The following is a 19,672-nucleotide window of genomic DNA, read 5'->3' as shown; positions in this document are numbered from 1 at the left end:
CTAGTATATTTCAAAGTCTAATGGTTTTACTTTGGCAAGTGCTTTCAGAGAGGTTTTGACCTTTGGAAGATTTATATTGATGGTTAAAGTGGTCGCTGAAAAAGTCTAGTAGTCAGATTTTTGTACATTTCAAGTAAATAAATAGATAAATTTAAAAATTAAAAAAAAAAATTAAAAAACTGAAGATATACAACTTCAGAGTATATTAACAAACTCCTCACTTGAATTTTCCACATATATTTGGCTCTACACGATTAGGTACTTTTTTTTTTTTTTTCTCTGCTTAGCATTAGGAAAAAAAACTTGTTTGCAATCCAAGTGACCTTTATTGAAGTTGCTATAAGGTAGTGTGTTTGGAGGCAAACATTTCTTGAGCCCATAAAAACTGTTTTAGTAATTTGGTTAGAAATAGAAAAAAAAAAAATCTACATTTTCCAGTTTAGATTTTGAGTAGATACAGTAACAGGCAACTACTTATATGCAAATACTATAAACTTACCTCAAATAGAAAAGAATCATCTGTAAAAAGGATCAATATGGTTCTACTTTCACTGTAATACTTGGTAGTTAGTATAGTACCATTCATTCATTAGATATTTACTGTTCTAACTTGTTGCATGGGAACGTTTCTTCAGCGTTAGCTGTTGTTATCATCTTAAAATGTTAAGATACTTTTGTTTGGAGGAGTTTTTACTGCTTCTTTTAGCCCCAATATAAGGTATGTCATACTCCTTACACTTGATGGGAGTAATTGTATATGAAATGCAGTTTTATGTATTTAATTTCTGTATGTTCAACAGCAGCAGTAGCCATTACTCTGTATCTCAGTCCTGCTCTGTGGGGTGGTGGCTGTTATTGTATGTGTAACATTTAGTGTTTTGAAATATTTTAATTATTTTTCTAATCTTGATTAAATATGTATATTTGATGTAGGTTTATTTGAATGAATAAAATTTGAAAAACATGTCTTCCATCATTTTTCTGAGAAAGAGGAACTAAAATGTCCTTTTTGCTGTGGGTGAATGGCTTGCATCAGCTTCCTACTGCAGGCCTGCATGTTCAGACTTTAATGCACTCACTTGACCCCTCACACTTCTCATCTCAGCCAATATAAAGTATTTAATAATTCTCTGGTGGGATGAGCAGCACACTGCAAAAAGAAAAAAAAAACATAAGGGACAACTGAAGTCCATAAATATATCCTGAGATATTTTAATGCAGAATTTTGCTGTACATTTCATGACATTTGTTGGGAATGACCATTCAGTGTCAGTGTACTCCTGGGACAGAGCAGCAGTAGTGGAAAGGTGGTGAGGGAGCCACTTGGTCTCCCCCCCACATACACAAACATCTAGCTGAAAAGAGTACAGCTTTGCGGTCCAACGGCTTTGGAGATGGCAATCTTAGATTTTTCCAGGAAAGGTTCCCTCTTCTCTCTGGTCATCCCATTTCTGGACCTAAAGGGACAAAATTTCAAAGTGAAACCTACTTTGAGACATAATTATTCTTTTTAAATTCAGCAAGATTCAGAAAATGACGAAAACCTTGAAAAACATCAGACTGCTATTTAGAAGTTGGAAACATGATTAAAAGTGGCATTAACACGTGCTGTGATATCTGTGCTGTGTGACCCGAAGTACAACATGCTTGGGAGTTTCTGCAGTTCTTCTACCTCATGTGTTTTGCGTTGATTCAAGACCCCACATCAGGTGATGCTGTCAAATGTTAGAGGAATTGGAATCCAAGGCAGCATGTCCATTTGGGGAAAGGTAGTAATGACTTCTGATGCTCAAAAGTCAATATTTCAATTTGTTCCTTCGATTTGGCTTAAAAAGTAACTCAAAATATGCTGTACGTTCCGGCTTTTTTTTTTTTTTTTTTTTTTTTAAAGGAGCTGAGAATTACTTAAAGCGGGAGCCTCCAATCTCTATGTTTGGACTGAAACTCTACATGTTTTGATTCTCATTACTGAGCAGAGGCTCACAGGAATGCGAGGAACGATAAAGTTGTTTGACCTCTGCTAAACAAACTCAGCCCACATGGGGGAGAGTATCTCATATATTCTGCCGTGTGTCTTTTTATAAAAAAACAAACAATTTATCTCACAGAAGAGTTGAGCTGAGATGTGAAACAAGTGTTTACCCAGGACATGGGGCAGAGTGATTTGTAGACTCTCCTGTACCATTCACAAGGGGTGATGTCTTCTCCTTTGGCGGTCAGAGCTTTCTGGCAGCGGTGATAGTCTATTAATAGAGAAACAACAACAATGAATATTAAAAAAAAAAAACAGGGCCTCAGTCCAGTTTTCAAGGGGAATGGTCATGTCAGCGCCCACAAGAAATCTCAAACTGGATTAAGTCCAGGTCAGAGGTCAGAGGTCAACACCTTAAAAGACCTTAGACTAGGGCTTATTCTACCTGCCTCAGATTTAGAAAATCACTGATCAAAGGTATAATGATACCACATTTATTATAATCTTTTAATTATATAAATAGCATAAGCATGTCTTCAGAGTTTTAAAAGGTGCTTAGATGAGTATTTTATATTTGGTTAGAAATGTCTGGAACCTGAAGCTGACTGCTTTGACCTTGACGTGCAGTCTTACCCAGGTAGTTGGACCAGCAGTTCCTGGTCTGGTTCTGGTTGGGGAATCTGGCATCAAACGGAGCAGTCCGATAGTTCTCAAGTTTGGTCTTAATGTCCTCGGCCATTTTCACTTCTGTCAAGAAAACATCAGACCATCAGCGGCTACTGTAGGATGCCGGACAGAAAGCTGTTCCCGTCACCTAGTCACCAGGGAGGGGGCTCGTTTCAAACGTCGCGACTCGTCATGTGTCAGGTGCCGTGTTTACCACGCAGACGGGCCGGCAGAAATGCACCCAGGGGGCTGCAGCCCAGGTGTGCGGGGATCGAGCCCCTGTCCTAGAGGACGAGCGTGCGCTTCAGCAGAGGCTCACTGCGCGGAGCTGCATGCGGCACCTGAAGGATACGTTTTCTAGCAGCGTAGATCTTTCCGCCGGTGCTCCGTTCACAGAGGACGTCTGCAGTATAACACCGGACTATACATGCCGTTGACCATCAAACGAGCGCCTCGCAATAGCCGTTTTAGCCGAACATGCGGAAAACGTTGGAAGAAAAACGCGTTAATCGATATTGGCAAAAAGCTCAACAGCCTCGTTCGCCAGGCCCCTGGAGGCATTTCCTTCTCCTTCCCTTTCTCTTTAACACTTACGTTTAATACTGATGGTATTTGTTATAATCATCAAGGTGGTTCGTTGCAAGTACAAGGTCAAATCAAGCCTGTCTGTGCGACAACATCCACATGCGGAACTTAAATTAATGCCATTTTCAGACGCGGCAGCCGAGCCTCCTTGTGTAGGTGTACGTAGCCTATAAAATACGCGTGGTGTGTCTCTCGAGAGAAACGGTTTGGTTTTGTTTTTTGATTTTTAAATTCAAAGGATCAGAGAGAAAGGCGGGTAAACGTTACCTGTTATTTCGTCGCGGTTGCCGGCCCGTGCTCAGAGTGACTTTTACACCGGACGGTGGAAGCGTGTCGTGCCTCTGATACGCTGTCGTGCGCCCCACGCGCGCGCTCCGCTCTGAGGATACTGCAGCCGTGCAGTCCTAGGATAACGGTATGGCGGCCGCGGGTCACATTGAGGTGACAGGCGCCCACCGCCTCGCGGCTCAGACTGCCTTCACTGGGGGGGGGGGGCGTCTCGGGCGATGTGCGGGTCGTGAGAGGCTACGGGGGGCACAACGGGAGCAGCGGGGCGTTGTTTTATCGAGTTTATGCTCATGTTTCGCACTCAACTCTTCTCAAGGCGGAAGTGTCCTGCCATTTTTTTTTTTTTTTTTAAATTTCGTTAATCATTAATAGATGTTTGCACTGAGTATTAAAACTATCTCGGGTGCTTTGGTTTGAGTTGTCGCGGTGAGAAACAGCAGCGCCTCATTTTGCCTCTCCCGGCGGACTTCGCCCTGCGTCCGTATTCAGATGAAGAACTAACGTGGAAGCGGCCGGCAAATGCTCATGGGTCCAAACCAGAAACTCGCCGCCTCGGAGTTACAGCGGCCAGGTCATGTGTGGGCGAAGCAGCGAAACCGGTTACGGGGTTGCTATCAAACGTGTTCGTGGTGTCACCGGGGGGCGGGGGCAGGGGAGCGCAGACTTTATTACTGTGGCTGGTCGGGGGAACTTTCACGGTGCGTAGTTTCGTCTAACTTCGGGAGCACGGACTTACAGCCCCTGACCTGGGCTCTGTGGCTCGACATGAGTCCCACCATACTGACGGGATGCTGGCAAACGCGGCCATCCCGTATGCTCATCCTGACCCTGACGCGCGCCCTTCCGCCTCCCACCGCGCTGCGTACGGCTCCGCGCCCCTTTCCTGCCGTGGACCGCTTTTCCAAAAAAAATAAATAAAAGCAAATAAAAGAACATTCTGCGTAAGGTGCGCTAAGGGTTTCCATTCCCCCACGTTAAGCCAGGAGGACGAGAGCCTGTCACCGGTGACCGGTGAAGAAATAACGCGCTGCAATTATTTCGGGTGTAAACTATACGGTTCAACCCCTGTGGTACGTGACTGGCTCCTATGTATCAATGGACTGCAATTCCGTCAGGCGGCCCTGTCTTCATTGCGCATGGCAGCTACTACAGACTCTTGCAATTCATTTAACAAGTGTTTATAGTACAACACACGAGGGCAGCAAAAGGTTTTCTTTTACCACTGAATCGGACTCACGCTTTGTTTTCTGATTATAGGGCATGACTGGGCAGTATTCCATTGTGTTTGATACCAAAATATCAAACAAGGCAAAAGTTAGAAAAGATTCAAGGAAGTAGAGTCTGTTTCTGATGACAAATTTAGTTTTGAATTAGGTCACTGTGTGTTGTAAATTCATGTAATGTTATTAAGGCAGTCAATATTAGATCATTGATTCATACATTGTGTTTTGTCAAGTTTATTACACTATACTTGTTGCTGAAGAAAAATGTATGAGCACTGACAAAAATCAATGCGGCACCCCCTCTTTACAAAAAAAAAAATAACCCCACAAAATTCTCACTGTTTTTCCTAAGGTGGTGAATAAGGGCAAAAGAAATGATCCTCTTCCGATGTTCCTCATTAAATCTGAAGCATACTGAAAGCACATGTAAATATAAGGAGCAGCCTAGAAGGATGTCATTGCTTTCAGATAACGGCATTTGTTTGGTTTTGCTAAGTGGCCACAATTGCTCAATTAGAAAGATGCCCCAGATATTTTGTGCGTTCACTGTGTTTGCTGCTATAATAAGACATCTTTGACACAACAGCAAAATCTGTTATTTTCAAATTGTTTAATATTGTTCAAATTCAAGCATATCAAGTCAGAAAGAAAAGCCAGCTCCAACAAAGGCCTGTCCCACAGGTTCAATATATTAACATACAGCAAAACAAGAAACATATTTTTACTTATTTAACTGTTACAAACCACTAAGGAAAGAAACTACCTCGTAAGAAGCTGCAAACCCACAGCAATGACTCAATATTATCGTGATCCTTTGAGACTCAGCATTGAGTGCCTCAAAGGTTTAGTCAGTGTGCATTAACATCACAAGTTACAGCATCTTGGATTGAGAAATGGACACACATGATTAGCAACAGTCCCAATGACTTCAGGACTCTCTTACCAGTACTTTCACAAATAGGATACGTCACAAAACATGTAGCCACATAGTGTGTACTTAAGGTTGGTGGTGTTTCTGCCGTATTTCAAGTTTGACCGTCCAGCTGTCTCTTTTACTGTACTGTTTGATTAAATTTTCTCAAAGAAAAATAGCCCTATCATAGTGTGATCTTTAAGGTTGTTGTAATTTGGAATACACAGGAGCTACTACCTGTAGTAGCGTGCGTCTGCTACCTTTAAAGCACAGTGTGACATACAGTTGCATAGATCCAAATAATAATCCAGCCTCTGCAATTTAAAAAAAGAGCATTGCATTGATGCATGAAAGTGCTAGAAACAATACAACAAGGCAGGTCCGCTTGATTCATCAGCAGGAGAACAGCATCTGTGCGTAGTGATTGTCAGGGAACAAAGAGCTCTTTGGACGCTAGATAAAATTAGACTGATGATTTTATGTATACAGTCAAGTCTGAAGACAAATAATGCCCAGCTTTTCCAATGGAGAGAAACAGAAGAACCCTGTCAAATCAAGTCAGCCCAAGTCTCTAAACAGAAAGGAATTTTTTGGTTGTCAGCAGTTAGAAAGTCATAACTAGAGTACACACTTTGGTTCTTAAGCCAAGTTAAGCCACCGTACAGTCAGCTGTACCAAACTGGTTTTAACAATAAGGAATGACTGTACATGTTACAGTTGGTCCTTTCACCAGTCCCTGAAGCGGAGTCGGCTGAAGGCCTCTTTGATGTCCTCACTGGTCTCTGAGCCTCCTCCGGGGCCAATACGGACTACTTTGCTCTGAGGGATGTCCTGCTTCAGCTTTCGCTTGGTGAGGACCACAGTGCCTTCATCCCCCTCCGTCCCAGGTCCTGTCAGCAGGAAGTAGGCTGCATGGCGCCCACGCTCCAACAGCGTGGCTGAGATAAAAACACAAATACAGTCACACAAAGAGTGTTTCCTTATCCCTCCAAGCACTGAGTCACACACCGTTTGTAGCTGAATGATAATGTAATTTTGTTAGTGCGGAGGAAATTCAAAAGCACCTTTAAATGTTATGATGTGGTCCATGACATTGGTGGACTCGAGAAGAACTTTAGAATAGAGTGGATGCAGCATGTAAGAACGTTGGTCACTTTTTAAAGGTACCTAGAAGGAAACATTTGAGTCATATTAGCATTTTGTGAATCTCTGAGTAGCCGAGTTTTATCGGTGAGAAATTTGTGACATACATCCTTCCGTAAAGGCAGCGTACTTACAGAAGAGTTGGTCTCTGTGGGCATTACGCCCCAAAACACAAAGATTGAAATGGAGTTGATGGTGTGTATTGAGGCCGGTCTCGGTGCGTTCGGAGTGGCTGAAAGGTTGACTTCCCACAGCTCATCACCAGACTTCCCATCAAGAATTATTATCTACATACAGGACAGTAAATGGTACAGTTAATATATGATTCAAATAAAAAATAAAAACATAAAAACACGAGAGTAGCTGGACGTAGGAAATAAAATGTAAGTATCTCAGAAGTGTTTGACCCAACTTACCCTCTTTGTGTAATTGCCAATGTCCTCCTCAACCACAACATCAAGTACCCCGTCTTTGTTAAAGTGACCAAAGGAAGGCTCACTGAATGAATGAGAACACAGGGGAGAACATGTATTTGACTCATGGTGCCTGGTTATAATGATAGTAAAGGGTTTACTTTAATATTTGAAGTGCTCTCCCAAAACAAATATTCTGCTGTAATAACATGGCTTGCTTTTTTTTTTTTACTGCTTTCTACTTTTTCTAATGTGTATGTGTATATGTGTGTATATGTGTGTGTGTGTGTGTGTGTGTGTGTGTATGTATATATATATGTATGTGTGTGTATAAATGCTTAAGTTATTTGAATTTGCAATAAAAACAACAAACAAACAAACAGAAGCGTTACCTGAGGACGGAGCTGGTATTGAATCTCCACAGTAGCTGTAGATTTTTTCCGTTGACTAATGCCACCTCCTTCCCAGTCACAAGCAGCAGGTTGGATGGATCTTCTTTTTCTTCTGTCTTGAGCACTTGTCTCACTGAGTCAGACCTACAGCATAGAAATAAATATAAGCCAAAGTCTCTGGCTAAAGCACCAATGATTACAAGCTACGTGAAATAATAAGAGGTTAATGGAGGGTTCTTCTCACTCATAAATGGGCACAAGGCCAGATGTGGCATTAGCATGACTCTCCCAGTGTTTATCCTTCTTCAGGCTGACCTCCATCCCTGCTTTAGCCTTGGCAGCAATCCTCCACAGTGCCAGTCCATACAAGCCAGTGTCTGTGAATGAATACAAAATTACTCAATACTGACAACAAGAGTAAAGTACATCCAAATGTGTACTTCTATGTACAGTACAACAGTTATACCGGAACCAAAGCTGTCATAATAAAATCAATACACTGCTTACAAAGGTTATTTTAATAAAATAAAACTAAGGTGAAAATTAGATATTTAAACACACTGTCAAACACTGCAATACAAAATAAAAAAGGGTCTTCAAAGTGCTACATAAATATACTGTTTTTACTCAACACCCAGTTACACCAAGAGACAAGACAAGCACCTCGTGCTCTCTGTGTCAGTGCCATTTTTTCCCAACATTAGCACAATTCCTGTCAAATCAAATTGGTTTCTGGAGATGTTTAATGGCTTTTTAAACTTCTTTATAACTTTGGGTTACTTCCTCTTTTAGCTCTAAAGATCACCTGAACTGCAATTCTGCATTTCTGATACTTCTTAACAATTTTGAAACAGTGCAGCACTCCTCTGTTAGAAAAGACTTAGCTGTTTTGAATGCAGATATGCACTAACCTGTTGGGACTGCCATAGCTGATTTCAGATACTAACCTTTTTGGAGCAGTACATAGTGAGAACCTTCTGTAGTGCAATGGAGAAGGGGTTTGGGTGTCTCTGTGGAGTCCAGAGCCACTGTAGAACCGATTTGGACACCCGTCTTTCCTGAGAGGAAGATCAACTGAGTCTGCAGATATGATGGTAGACATTGAAATTGTGTGAATTTCTTTTTTTGCTGCAACATTAATATGTGATTTCACTGCCAAAGCGTATTATTTGCAGATTTGAGAGCTGTTACGATAGATTATTACCAAGGAAAATGCAAAAAATGTACAAATTCTAAACACGCAGAATCATAATATAAGTTTATACTTGCACTGTGAGATAGAAAGGAAGAAAATAAATGTAGCTGTAATAAATAACATCACCGATGTTTACCTGTGTGACGTCAGATGCCACCAGAGCCACATCACTGAGTTTGTCCCCATCCAGATCTGGGACACTAAGAACAGGCACAGTGCTGTGCAGACCAGGTGGCTGAGGCTGCTGCCACCTAATTTCACCTGTACGCAAACACACCACATCGGGAACAGAACACTCAATATGGGTTTAGCAGATTATAAAAACAAAAAACTAAAACAAAAACTACAACTTCCCTTAAGCTTGAAAGTTCATTCTTGACCTTGGGTATAGTAGTTCTACAAGATCATCTTAATTCAAAAGGTCCACTTACTAACTTTTCTCTGCATCTCAGGAATCATCAGCAAATGGAGTTTGCTCAGTATACCATGAAAAATACCACTTGCTTATCACTACAACTTATTGCTTTAATGTTCACAATGTGTTAGATCCTTGCTTTAACTCCAGTTGTTATGATGAATCTGACACGGGGGCACTGTGATAAATGACCTGAAAGCAATACACAGTACAATAATTTCCATAAAAACACATAACATCAGAACAATTTGATAGAATCGCATAAAAATTCTACACACAGGGGCTTAAACATTTTATGGCTGTCTTAAAAATTGATAAATTAATTTTTAAAATTGAAGTGACAAAACAACTCAAGTGTTCTGTATTGTTATTAAATTATAGGATAGAATATTATAGGATAGAAATTAATTAATAAAATGTGATGTAATTTGTAATAGCCATACTACAGAAACATAGTAATGACATAGTCACAAACCAGAGTATTTGTCAACAGCTGTTAACTGGTCAAAATGGGATAGCAGACAGTCCCATGTTCTGCCTGTTTCTTTCTCCAGACCACACTGGGCCCAGTGGAATTCAGGATGCAATGGACGTTCCCACAGGGTCTCTCCATCTGTCCCATCCACTGCTACCACAAACACACATGGTGAAGGCAGACCTGGAAAACACACAGAGTGTATCTGAATCACCCAAAACAACAGTCGTACAGAGCCACCATATAGTGTGAGCTATCCAGCTCTTGTTTTGTCATGATTAAATTAAATGAAAATGGAAGAACGCTTTACACCTGCATCAGCACACGTATTGTTCTGACTGCCTTCTCTCATTTTGAGGACAAACAGGACATCCATCACCTTGTCGCTGCTTGCAGTTTCAATAGCTACGAAGTCATAGGTTGCTGTGGCAGAGAAAAAGAGAGAAGAAATTAGTCCCACCTTTAAGACATAACCACACAGTGAAAAGCATACCATTGTACACACCTGCTTCAGAAAAAGTCCTGTTCCAGGAAACGAGATACTGCGGTCTGACAGGACAGGGGATGATGAAGGAGAAGGCAAATACTATGGTCAGGCAGAGGAACAAAGAGAGGAAGAAGACTGCAGTTCGCCAGTGGGTCAGTTTGGCAAAACCCAAGACTTCCTTACAACTCTTCTTCTTCAGTTCTGTTGCTGATGGTGCTGTTCCCGTCTCCGCCCCGTCCTCTCCCCTCTTCAGAGGGTCGCCTTCAGTGGCACGGTCTGTAGTCTCCATTGTCGCCTCAATGCATCACTGACCCACTGATCTACTTGACAGGGGAAAGAACTTATAGTAAAACCTTTTCTCAATATACGGCTGATCTTAAACTCTTACATGAGAAAACACTAGTTATGGACTGAACAGTAAATACTCCCATCGTGAGGTACAGTTTACTTCTTTATCTGTCGCAGTGGAAAAGTAAACTACAAACCTGCATGTGTCAAAGTAACCAGTAATAATAACAAAAACTCGCTGGCATTCACAGATATAGTACATGAAAAAATACTGAAGGCAGCAGTGTCTGTCAGTCCAGCTATTTCTGCTGCATCAACTTTTGTGAATCTGAGCCCATTCAGAGGTGCCAGCACTGACTCCAGAGATTTCTCAGCACAAAAACAACAAACCCATAATGAACAATCATCATCATCCACGCTAGCACACCCTGTTATTTGTTCTGTAGCCTCAGGCATATAACCCCATTAGAAAACTTTAAAGGTACCGGAGTGTGATAAAAACATTAAAATACGTAGATACGCAAGCGAGCACGTCCGATGTCAAAATGATGTAAAAATTGGTGAATTTGCCGTACATTGTTAGCTAAGTGACCCAAGAGGAGCGTTTCCTCCGAGTTCAAAGTTCAATGTCAAATATGTCAATGTCAATGGGTAGCTATCTTTGTTAGCGAGCTTTGGTTCGGAAAGTTTACGGTTAACACCTGGTTAGGGTACTAACTTGTTGAGCAAAGGCCAGCCCCGACAAAAAATGACTACTGCGTAATTTTATCACGAAAGTCCCACTATCTGAAATTCAAAGAAGAATTTACATTGACTCAAGAAAAGTTTTTCTTACTTTACTATCCACTGTTGTCCCTTGTGGTCAGTGGTGCTGCTAACTCAAATAGTAGGCCTAACACATAGCAACAAAGCTTCCTGTCAACTTCAGCTGCGTAACCTAAACCAAGTTTCAAGGCCCCAAATTTGTCTGTCAGGTACCTCTGTCTTGATCCTTACGTTGAAGTTTTGTAGACCCAAACGATATCAAAGCCCCCAACTACGACATTAACTTTAACATTATCCCTCTTTAACCTAAACCTAGAAATAGCCTGTGGTTAGATGAGCTACCAGGGGCCCAAGCCTATGAGTAGCTGCTGCCTGGCAGACAAAGCTCAGGGCAGAAAAGTGGTGTTGTTTTCGAGGATTGGGTTGAAGTCGCTCTGATTTGTTAATTCACTTGTTTCCGAAAGTTACTATTGGTCGATTTCAGACCACTAGCCCTCCCTTTAGCGTTAGCTAAGCGGAACTTTGAAACAACGGGCTCTGTCGTCACTTCCCTGATACAAAACGGAAACTGGCGAGTCCACGAAATAGAGAAAATCTGCGAGAGGTGATGCTTGGACGAATACATTACCAAACAACCTAACAAAAATACCAAGGAGCTGCTTTCAGTTGCCTAATTTTTATATAGCGCTGTCGACGGAAGAGCCACAAATGTCTGCCCAAGCTCAAATGAGAGCTCTGCTCGACCAGCTGATGGGAACAGCGAGGGATGGTGAGTTGCCGTAGCATGCTAGCTGAGCTAGCTAGCCAAGATGGAGCCATCGCTGAGGCTGGCTGGTGTTGGCGTGTGATGGACAGACCTGCATGAATGGATGTACTGCAGAGGGCTGTTTAAAATACTGTAAAGTTAGACTTAAGAAGGCTTTACGGATTAAAATTAGGATTTAATGTTTGCGTCCACTCTGGCAAATTTGACTTCAATGACGTTTTTAGTTTCGCTTTTTCCACTTTTAACCAAATCCCTAGCTCGCAGCTAAGTTAGCAAACGCTAATGTTTATTGTGAAGTTATGGATCCGTCGGGAGGCTACGCTGCCTAGCTATGGACGATTTATACAATAATATATACAATATATAAAATATGTATAGTAATTAAACGTTAACTCTACTCCTTAACATTCATAATATTTATGGTTGTTGCACTTTTAACGAACAGGCAGTCGCATTACCAGTTGTTTCTGAATTAACATTCGGCAGAATGAACCGAGTTATTCAACTGATAAATTGAACGACTGCAGATGTTATAATGTGAGAAGAGCCTGTGGCAAATGCATAAAAATGTCAATAACAGCCACTCAAGCTATATAGCGCAACGTCATTAGAAGAGAAAAGTAAATTACTCTAGATCAAGTCCTTCATTTGTAATCTTACTCTCGTTAATCAGCAAAATGTATTTGAAGTATCAAAAGTAAAAATATTCATTATGCAGTAGAATGGTCCCTGCTAGTGTAGCGTTATAATTTTGAATCATTATCTACAAGTTACTCATGCATCAATGCGGAAGTGTAGTGTTGTTGCTGGTTTAAGGTGGGGCTAATCTTACCTACTGTATATACTGTTGGACTGTTTCAACAACAACATTGCATAATATCAAATCATATCTTAAGTTGATCATATGTTTTGTATTAAAAATCACAATCAGCTAAGTATCACGTAACTGCAGCTGTCAGATAAATGTGGGGATTAAAAAAGTACAATGTTTGCCGCTTAAATTTAGTAGAATAGAAGTATAAAGTTGCAGAAAATGGAATAGACAAGCAAGGAAAAAGTACCTAAAACTATGTTTGATTATACTGAGCAACCTTATGTAAATATAGATCATAGTTTTGTCTTAATTTGTTGTTCCTGAGTCTGCATGAACTAGAACAAACCGTGTCCCAGTTCTATTGCTTAGTATTTAAATAATTAATAATAAAAAAATTAAAAGTGATGTCTATGTGACTTTGTCTATTTAGTGAAACTGAAAAATGAAGATAAATACTCTTATCTTGTTGATAAGAGTTTCCTTAATGGGTGCTTTGACATGCTAAAATACGATTTTAGATTTAGCTTTCAGCCATTTGGATGCAAACATTAAAAGGTAAATCAGCTGTCAAGTCTGATTGTCATTGGCAGAAAATGAGAGTGTGTTGCTGTTCTGCCATTTTATAAATCAGTGATTCATCCTGACAGTTGGTTGAATAAAACTGCAGCCCTGTGGATTATCTCTTAACAAGTTGTTAATTCGATCTGTACAGTAAGAGTGACTTTGTGTTGTGAGTTTGTGGGTGTATGTATGATGAGATTGATATCAAATTCTTCCCATACATTTGTTGCATACAAACTGAACAATTTTGGCCCCTTTATTTTATTCATTAAGGTTCAGTGTATCTTTGCCAGCCTACATCAATCTGCAAAGGAGTTGCAGAAAAGCCTCATGTTCATCGAGCCGTGAGTCACACATAATTTTTAAAGCTGTTATGATGAATATCCAAACAATTTGTTTGCCTTCCGGAAGTTATTGTAGCCTTTTTTTTTTTTTAAATCTCACAAAGTCTTCAGTGGCACTAGAATTACAAGATGGAGTATTATGCAGCCTGAGCTAAGACGTCTGGTCGCGCTGAATCCAAACGAGCAGTTCTCAGTTTTCCATTAGACGTCTGTTTTCAGAAGGCAATTTTAGCAATCAGTCGAAACAAAAACTTTGCACACATCATTTACAATCTGACTTGTGTATGACTCCCAACTTCTTACTACAGGTATGGGCAAGAAAACTGTTCCCATTTATACTTTTCTACAGCGGGTTTAAAATTCTGCAGCTGAGGTCTTGAAGATGCAGAAGGGTACAGTATGTGGTGCGGATCGCAGTGTGTATAAACTACATTTTTTCCTTGGATTTCTTTTGTATTTTTGTTTTCAATATTTTATATTTGTAAAGGGCTTGGCCGGAACATTTGTCTGAAATGTTTGCTTTTTTTCTTTCTTTTTTTTTTTTATCAGAGTCTTGATAGCAGGCTTTCCTGCATAGTCAAATTTCCAACTAACAAGTTGACATATAATGAAAACGTTGCAAAAACAAGGTAGTTCTTTCCATATTAGTTAAATGAAATAACAATTTAACATTTGCCAGTACTGTGTCCTTCCTAGCCAACCCTTAATGCTCCACGTTTACAGAGTGGACGTTGAGCCTGATCACAAGTTAAACTGAGTTGAGGCTCTAATATTGCCACATTTTTATTGAGGTATGGGTAAGGTAAGCACGAAGAATAAAAGGAAGTACCACAGTCATGCAGAGCCATGTGTAGCTTCTACAATGTTGACACATAAGTAAACATAGTCCAGTAGACGCACAGTTACTTTATTATTGGTAAATCTAATTTTACACTAATGAAGTATATGGAAAAACTGTGACGATTAGAAAAATCAGAATTGGTTTTCACATGGGCACAGAATCACTGAATGCAGTTATAATGACACATATCTGCTCAATTATTTTAGTGGAATTACAGTAATATATATTTAAGCAGTGGATACCTCGCACCTGCTATCAAGTATGTGAGGTCTTTCTCACTGGTTGTTTTTTGGATTGTTTCAGGGGATGAGACGCGGCAGAGGGTCAAGTTCACTGACGAGCGAGTCTGCAAAAGTCATCTTCTCAACTGCTGTCCACATGACATCCTGTCTGGAACTGTAAGTGGGCTACAGTTTAGCTCTTAGCACCCAAGTATGATACCAATATCTATTTTAAGATGCAGAAAGGTATTGAAAGCTATAAGAGCACATTTGATTCTTCACAGAATATATCTTGTCATTTAAATGCTGTAATGAAGAAGAATATAAGAAACTGAATATGTACAATATGTTATCATAAACTATACATCACTCATTTATTGTTGAGTTTGTGCGGTTTGGGTCACGTGTGCTTGTCTTTTGGTGATAGCGTATGGACCTGGGAGAGTGCACCAAGATCCATGACCTGGCACTTCGGGCAGATTATGAAATTGCCTCCAAGGAGAGAGACCTGTTCTTTGAGCTTGATGTAAGTGATTTCCTACTATAAATAATATAGTTGTGCCAACTGTAGAAATGTCAGTGTTTCCAAATCCAAAGTTAAATTCTCATATTCTTAAATTTTGTTATTTTGTTTACCATAGATTTCATATTGCTTTTGTGGGGAAATGGGTAGTACACCATGCTTCCTTCTTAATGACTGAGTAGGTACTTGCTATCACCAGGTTGCAGCCACAAAATGGCCAAGGTTTTTGACCAACCATTTTAGATAGTGTGCTCAAAGTAAAAACAGGAAACTGTAGGTCAAAGAAATGGCCTACAGCAAATCCCATTTCTCACTCAAAATGTGTAGAATCAACAGATGTATAATGTGAAGGAATATGTCCATCTTTGGGTCTTTAGGTAGTATTGGCAGTGTTTCCATAGGTCACTTAGTGGAAAGCCCTAAAAGCAATAGTTCACGGTCTGTCTTAAGGTTAGCTGTGAAGGCACGGATAGAATCAAGCTAGAACAGTCCCCAGTAGTAGTTGTCATAGCAACCAAGGTCGTAAAGATAGATGAACAGAGCCTCCGGTTGACGGAGTGAACAGCCATAATATTGGTGTCCTTCAGGGTCACAAGATACAAACTCTCGGGGAAGACATAGGTATTGCATGAACTATACAACATGACTTAGGTTAACGTGATTTAATGTTCAGGATTTGGTACCCTGTAGAATCTTCACACATGTTTGGATGGGTGCTGTGTTCCCATGAAGAATATCCTTATTTGGATATGTAGTATGTTTTGTATGAGCTCTGTATGAGTTTAAATACGCCCCGCAAGGAAGATGACCTTCAGAATTGTGTGGCATTACACAGTGTTAATTTATATTGCTCATCTTTATTCTCCTCGATCAAGCCTTAGTAAACGCTTCTGCGTAAGACATCTGGGCCTCCTGAAACTTCTTGCATCACACCAGTTTTCCATCACATATATGATGTACAGTATATGCAGAGTTAACCCTATAATACGGCACGTTAGGAAAAACCAATGGACTGACAGTTTTGTTTGCATTTTATGTTAGTCAAAGCTCACATTATAAAGTAAGAATCAGAACTGCCTTCCTGTCTGAGCCTTTTCCTGTTAACAAATGTTCTCACTCTGAAAGGCGGTGGATCACCTGGAGTCATTCATTGCCGACTGTGACCGGAGGACAGAACTAGCCAAGAAGCGCCTGGCTGAGACCCAAGAGGAGATCAGTGCTGAGGTGGCAGCAAAGGTCAGCAAACAGATTTTTAAAAAGATATTGCAAAACCCATGAATCTTATACATATATAAATACAAACTTATGTCTTTAACTTTTTATGCACCATTCAATTTGTTATAGTCTGTTTTGTGCTGGACATAACCTAATGTAAATTGTATTCTGGGCTGTGATGTAGGCAGAGAAGGTTCATGAGTTGAATGAGGAAATAGGAAAGCTCCTGGCCAAGGCTGAGCAGCTCGGAGCTGAGGGAAATGTGGATGAGGCCCAGAAGGTCCTGCAGGAAGTGGAGAAGGTCCGCACCAGGAAGAAGGATGCGGAGGTGAGGAAGCATTACTCGAGAAGTATTTGCAGTTAAGTGGAGTGTAGCGCTCCTCTTGTATTAATACTTCCATCTTCTGATCCCTCAACACCTCTCTTTTCTGTATGTGTCTCCTTAGGAAGAGTACAGAAACTCGATGCCGGCTTCCAGCTTCCAGCAGCAGAAGCTTCGGGTGTGTGAGGTATGCTCTGCTTACCTGGGTCTCCATGACAATGACCGTCGTTTGGCCGACCATTTTGGTGGCAAGCTTCACCTGGGCTTCATCCAGATCAGAGAGAAACTGGACCAACTAAAGGTATACATCAGCCTGTCTCACCATGTAAACCCCTTAGTACAAAAATCCTACATGAATTACAAGTATATCTGATTATTAGAAAACATGCAGGAAAGGAAAAAATGGATCATGAACATCCAGACATTTGGATAAAGTTGGCTTCACCTCTAATTGGGTACTGTGGTTTTATTTTGATCAGAAAACTGTGGTCGACAAGCAGGAGAAAAGGAACCAGGAGCGCTTAAAGAGACGAGAAGAGAGGGAGAAAGAGGAAAGGATGAGGAGGAGGTGAGTGCAGATATTTATAATCCTGATGATATTCATGGAAGCTCATTTTTTGTATTAAGTGTAAGTTTTACTGTTCACACTTGCGCTCATTTTATAGGACCAGATCACGGAGCAGAGAGCATAGAAGGTAAGAATGTTGCATTATCCATCTATCTACATTTTAAATCAGTTGTTCTGATGAATGAGACTATCTGAAGTGAATTCTAACTGAAGCGTTATCTCTCGCTTTCATCAGGTCCCGTTCTCGTGACCGCAGAAGGAGGCGCTCGCGCTCCTCATCACGAGACAGGCGCCGTTCACGCTCACGCTCCAGGGAGAGGAGGAGGCGGCATCGCAGCCGCTCCCGCTCCCGCAGCCGAGGCCACCGTCACAGCCACGAGCAGAGCTCCAGACACAAGTACATACACAACCAAGCTCACAGAGTTCACACCAAGCCCCCACAGAAAATTACTTGCAAGAAAAAGCTCCAACTCACTTCTCATAAATTGGATGTTTTTTTTTTTTTTTTGACTGTTACAGCTTTTTCAGACATTATGCTTCTTTTACTTTTTTATAAGGACAAAATAAAAAAATTTTTAGACCAGCTTAGGTTTTTTTTTCTCTCTCCCAGTTGAAAACTGAAAGGTGATGGCATGTTTTGGCAAGATTTGATTGTAGTCAAAACAAAACAAAACATGTAGGTGTGGGGTGTTAAATAACTGCATAACAAACCATTTCCTATCTGATTACATCAAACAGCAGTCAATATGAAATTACATAGTGATACTATTACTTGGAATAGGCTCATCTTCTCACAGAAGCTTGCAAGTGTATTAATCTCTTGGTCTTTAGCTTCAAGACGAGCGTTGTACCCTTATCTGGTCACGAATCTGAAATAAACCGTTTAGGCTGATGAGGACCTTCATCCAGTTGAAGCTTATAATTTAGCTGTTCAGAGATTCACCTCTGTTTTTATATATATTTTTTTTTTTAATTCTGTATGCTTGGATTTGTGTTACCTCACTGAATATCTGGCACGGTCTTGTCACCCAGGTCGTCCAGGGACCGAGAGCGCTCATCCAGAGACAGGTCACGGGAGCGAGACAGGAGGGACGGTATGAACGGCAGGTCGGACTCCCGCCGGGCAGACGACAGGGACATGGGGGATCTCTGAAGACCAAACTCCATCCATCACCGACACACAATCTCCTCCTGTCTCTCTCACCTGTTTATAGTAACCTCATATTACAGTCCTTGCCTTGACCTCCTTGTTCTCCCGCCTGCCTCCTTTCTTTGCTTTAACAGTTAATGCAGCCGACCCAGAGTGTACACAAACCTGAAATCTGTCGTATGGAGTCACTTATCTAGCATCCAGGTATATCAGATTGCATTTGGATGGCGGGATCAGTTATCGATCAGTAGTGGATTGTATTGTAATACCCACATCTGTAATTTGGTAGCTGTCTGTCCAACACATCCATCGTCTTGTTATAAACTACCCTACAATGAGGATACAGCAAACATGAGCTGATGATCTGCTGGACTAAAGTATAAAATGGAACAATCCATATTCTTTTATTATTAACTGATGGTCTTTTGATACAGGATCTGTTTTGGGCCTACTCATTGTCATGGTCTGAAAAGCCACGTCCTATCAAGAAGTTTTTTTTGTTTTGTTTTGTTTGTTTGCTTGCTTGTTTTTTTTAAATCTCCCTCTGCTTGAGTGCAGTTCTTGAATGTCTTCCCAATCTTAGTTTGCTGACGCCCAGTTAAAGTTTTAGGAACTCCATTCAAAACCTAAAGGTTTTTAAATTGCTAATATTAGTATCAACCTTATGTCTCTCATTGTCCACTTTTTTTTTTTTCAACCAAGTTTTAATGCTGCCAACAGTGAAGGGAATCTGTTCAGTTGAGAGTTTGGCCAGTATAAGTAAATGCTTGCTTTGAGTTTGTATTGGTGGCAAGTTTCTTGTTTTATAATTTGTTCTAGCTTGATTTCTTTTATTTAAAATAATGAGAATAAATGGTAACTTCAAAGTTAGTGTCGGAATGTAAAGCTGTAGGTTCAGAAAATTATACATTGGAAGTTAAATGCTAAAGCTACACCTTTTATGTGTTAAGTCAAACTGAAATTGTGGCCCAATTTGGACAAATTCCTTTGTGAGTAGATTTATACTTAAGTGCAAACATATTTTAATGGATGCATTGCTTTACCTAATGTGTGAAGTCATATGTTTATGTTCTGCTGGAAATCTTTCTTTAAATTCTCAATAAAAAGAAATTCCTCCATTTTAATTT

At 40.5% G+C, this 19,672-nt stretch overlaps 3 protein-coding genes across 13 annotated transcripts; 1 reads left to right on the top strand and 2 right to left on the bottom strand.

Moving 5' to 3' along the window:
• Positions 1-1,188: 1,188 nt before the first annotated feature.
• Positions 1,189-3,637, bottom strand: LOC120794202 (cytochrome c oxidase subunit 6B1). The gene is made up of 4 exons (XM_040135009.1): positions 3,491-3,637; positions 2,606-2,719; positions 2,143-2,243; positions 1,189-1,457 (listed from the first exon to the last, which is right to left on the bottom strand). Exons 2-4 carry the CDS (start codon positions 2,709-2,711, stop codon positions 1,404-1,406), a joined length of 261 nt encoding a protein of 86 aa, XP_039990943.1. The 5' UTR covers positions 2,712-2,719; positions 3,491-3,637; the 3' UTR covers positions 1,189-1,403.
• A 1,694-nt stretch (positions 3,638-5,331) lies between these two features.
• fam234a (family with sequence similarity 234 member A) lies at positions 5,332-11,709 on the bottom strand. 6 transcript variants are annotated; one of them, XM_040134748.1, is made up of 12 exons: positions 11,434-11,709; positions 10,186-10,490; positions 9,993-10,103; positions 9,681-9,863; positions 8,927-9,051; positions 8,543-8,675; positions 7,840-7,972; positions 7,596-7,739; positions 7,207-7,288; positions 6,925-7,077; positions 6,712-6,814; positions 5,332-6,585 (listed from the first exon to the last, which is right to left on the bottom strand). In XM_040134748.1, the coding sequence occupies exons 2-12, from the start codon at positions 10,454-10,456 to the stop codon at positions 6,374-6,376; spliced, it is 1,650 nt and encodes a 549-aa protein (XP_039990682.1). In that variant the 5' UTR covers positions 10,457-10,490; positions 11,434-11,709; the 3' UTR covers positions 5,332-6,373. The 6 variants fall into 6 exon arrangements, with proteins under 6 accessions (XP_039990682.1, XP_039990681.1, XP_039990680.1 ...); XM_040134747.1 differs by having other exon boundaries at positions 10,186-10,487; XM_040134746.1 differs by lacking the exon at positions 11,434-11,709 and adding an exon at positions 11,291-11,427.
• Positions 11,710-11,743: 34 nt separating this feature from the next.
• Positions 11,744-19,654, top strand: luc7l (LUC7-like (S. cerevisiae)). 6 transcript variants are annotated; one of them, XM_040134754.1, is made up of 12 exons: positions 11,744-11,989; positions 13,635-13,705; positions 14,055-14,109; positions 14,850-14,944; positions 15,195-15,293; positions 16,416-16,526; positions 16,690-16,833; positions 16,952-17,128; positions 17,307-17,395; positions 17,493-17,522; positions 17,631-17,792; positions 18,428-19,654. In XM_040134754.1, exons 3-12 carry the CDS (start codon positions 14,088-14,090, stop codon positions 18,546-18,548), a joined length of 1,050 nt encoding a protein of 349 aa, XP_039990688.1. In that variant the 5' UTR covers positions 11,744-11,989; positions 13,635-13,705; positions 14,055-14,087; the 3' UTR covers positions 18,549-19,654. The 6 variants fall into 6 exon arrangements, with proteins under 6 accessions (XP_039990688.1, XP_039990687.1, XP_039990686.1 ...); XM_040134753.1 differs by having other exon boundaries at positions 14,014-14,109; XM_040134752.1 differs by having other exon boundaries at positions 13,635-14,109.
• The last annotated feature ends 18 nt before the right edge of the window (positions 19,655-19,672 follow it).

This window comes from Xiphias gladius, chromosome 9 (genome assembly GCF_016859285.1).
Source record: "Xiphias gladius isolate SHS-SW01 ecotype Sanya breed wild chromosome 9, ASM1685928v1, whole genome shotgun sequence".
In the NCBI taxonomy this organism is placed as follows: domain Eukaryota; kingdom Metazoa; phylum Chordata; class Actinopteri; order Istiophoriformes; family Xiphiidae; genus Xiphias; species Xiphias gladius.
This window is presented reverse-complemented; position numbering and strand designations above follow the sequence as displayed.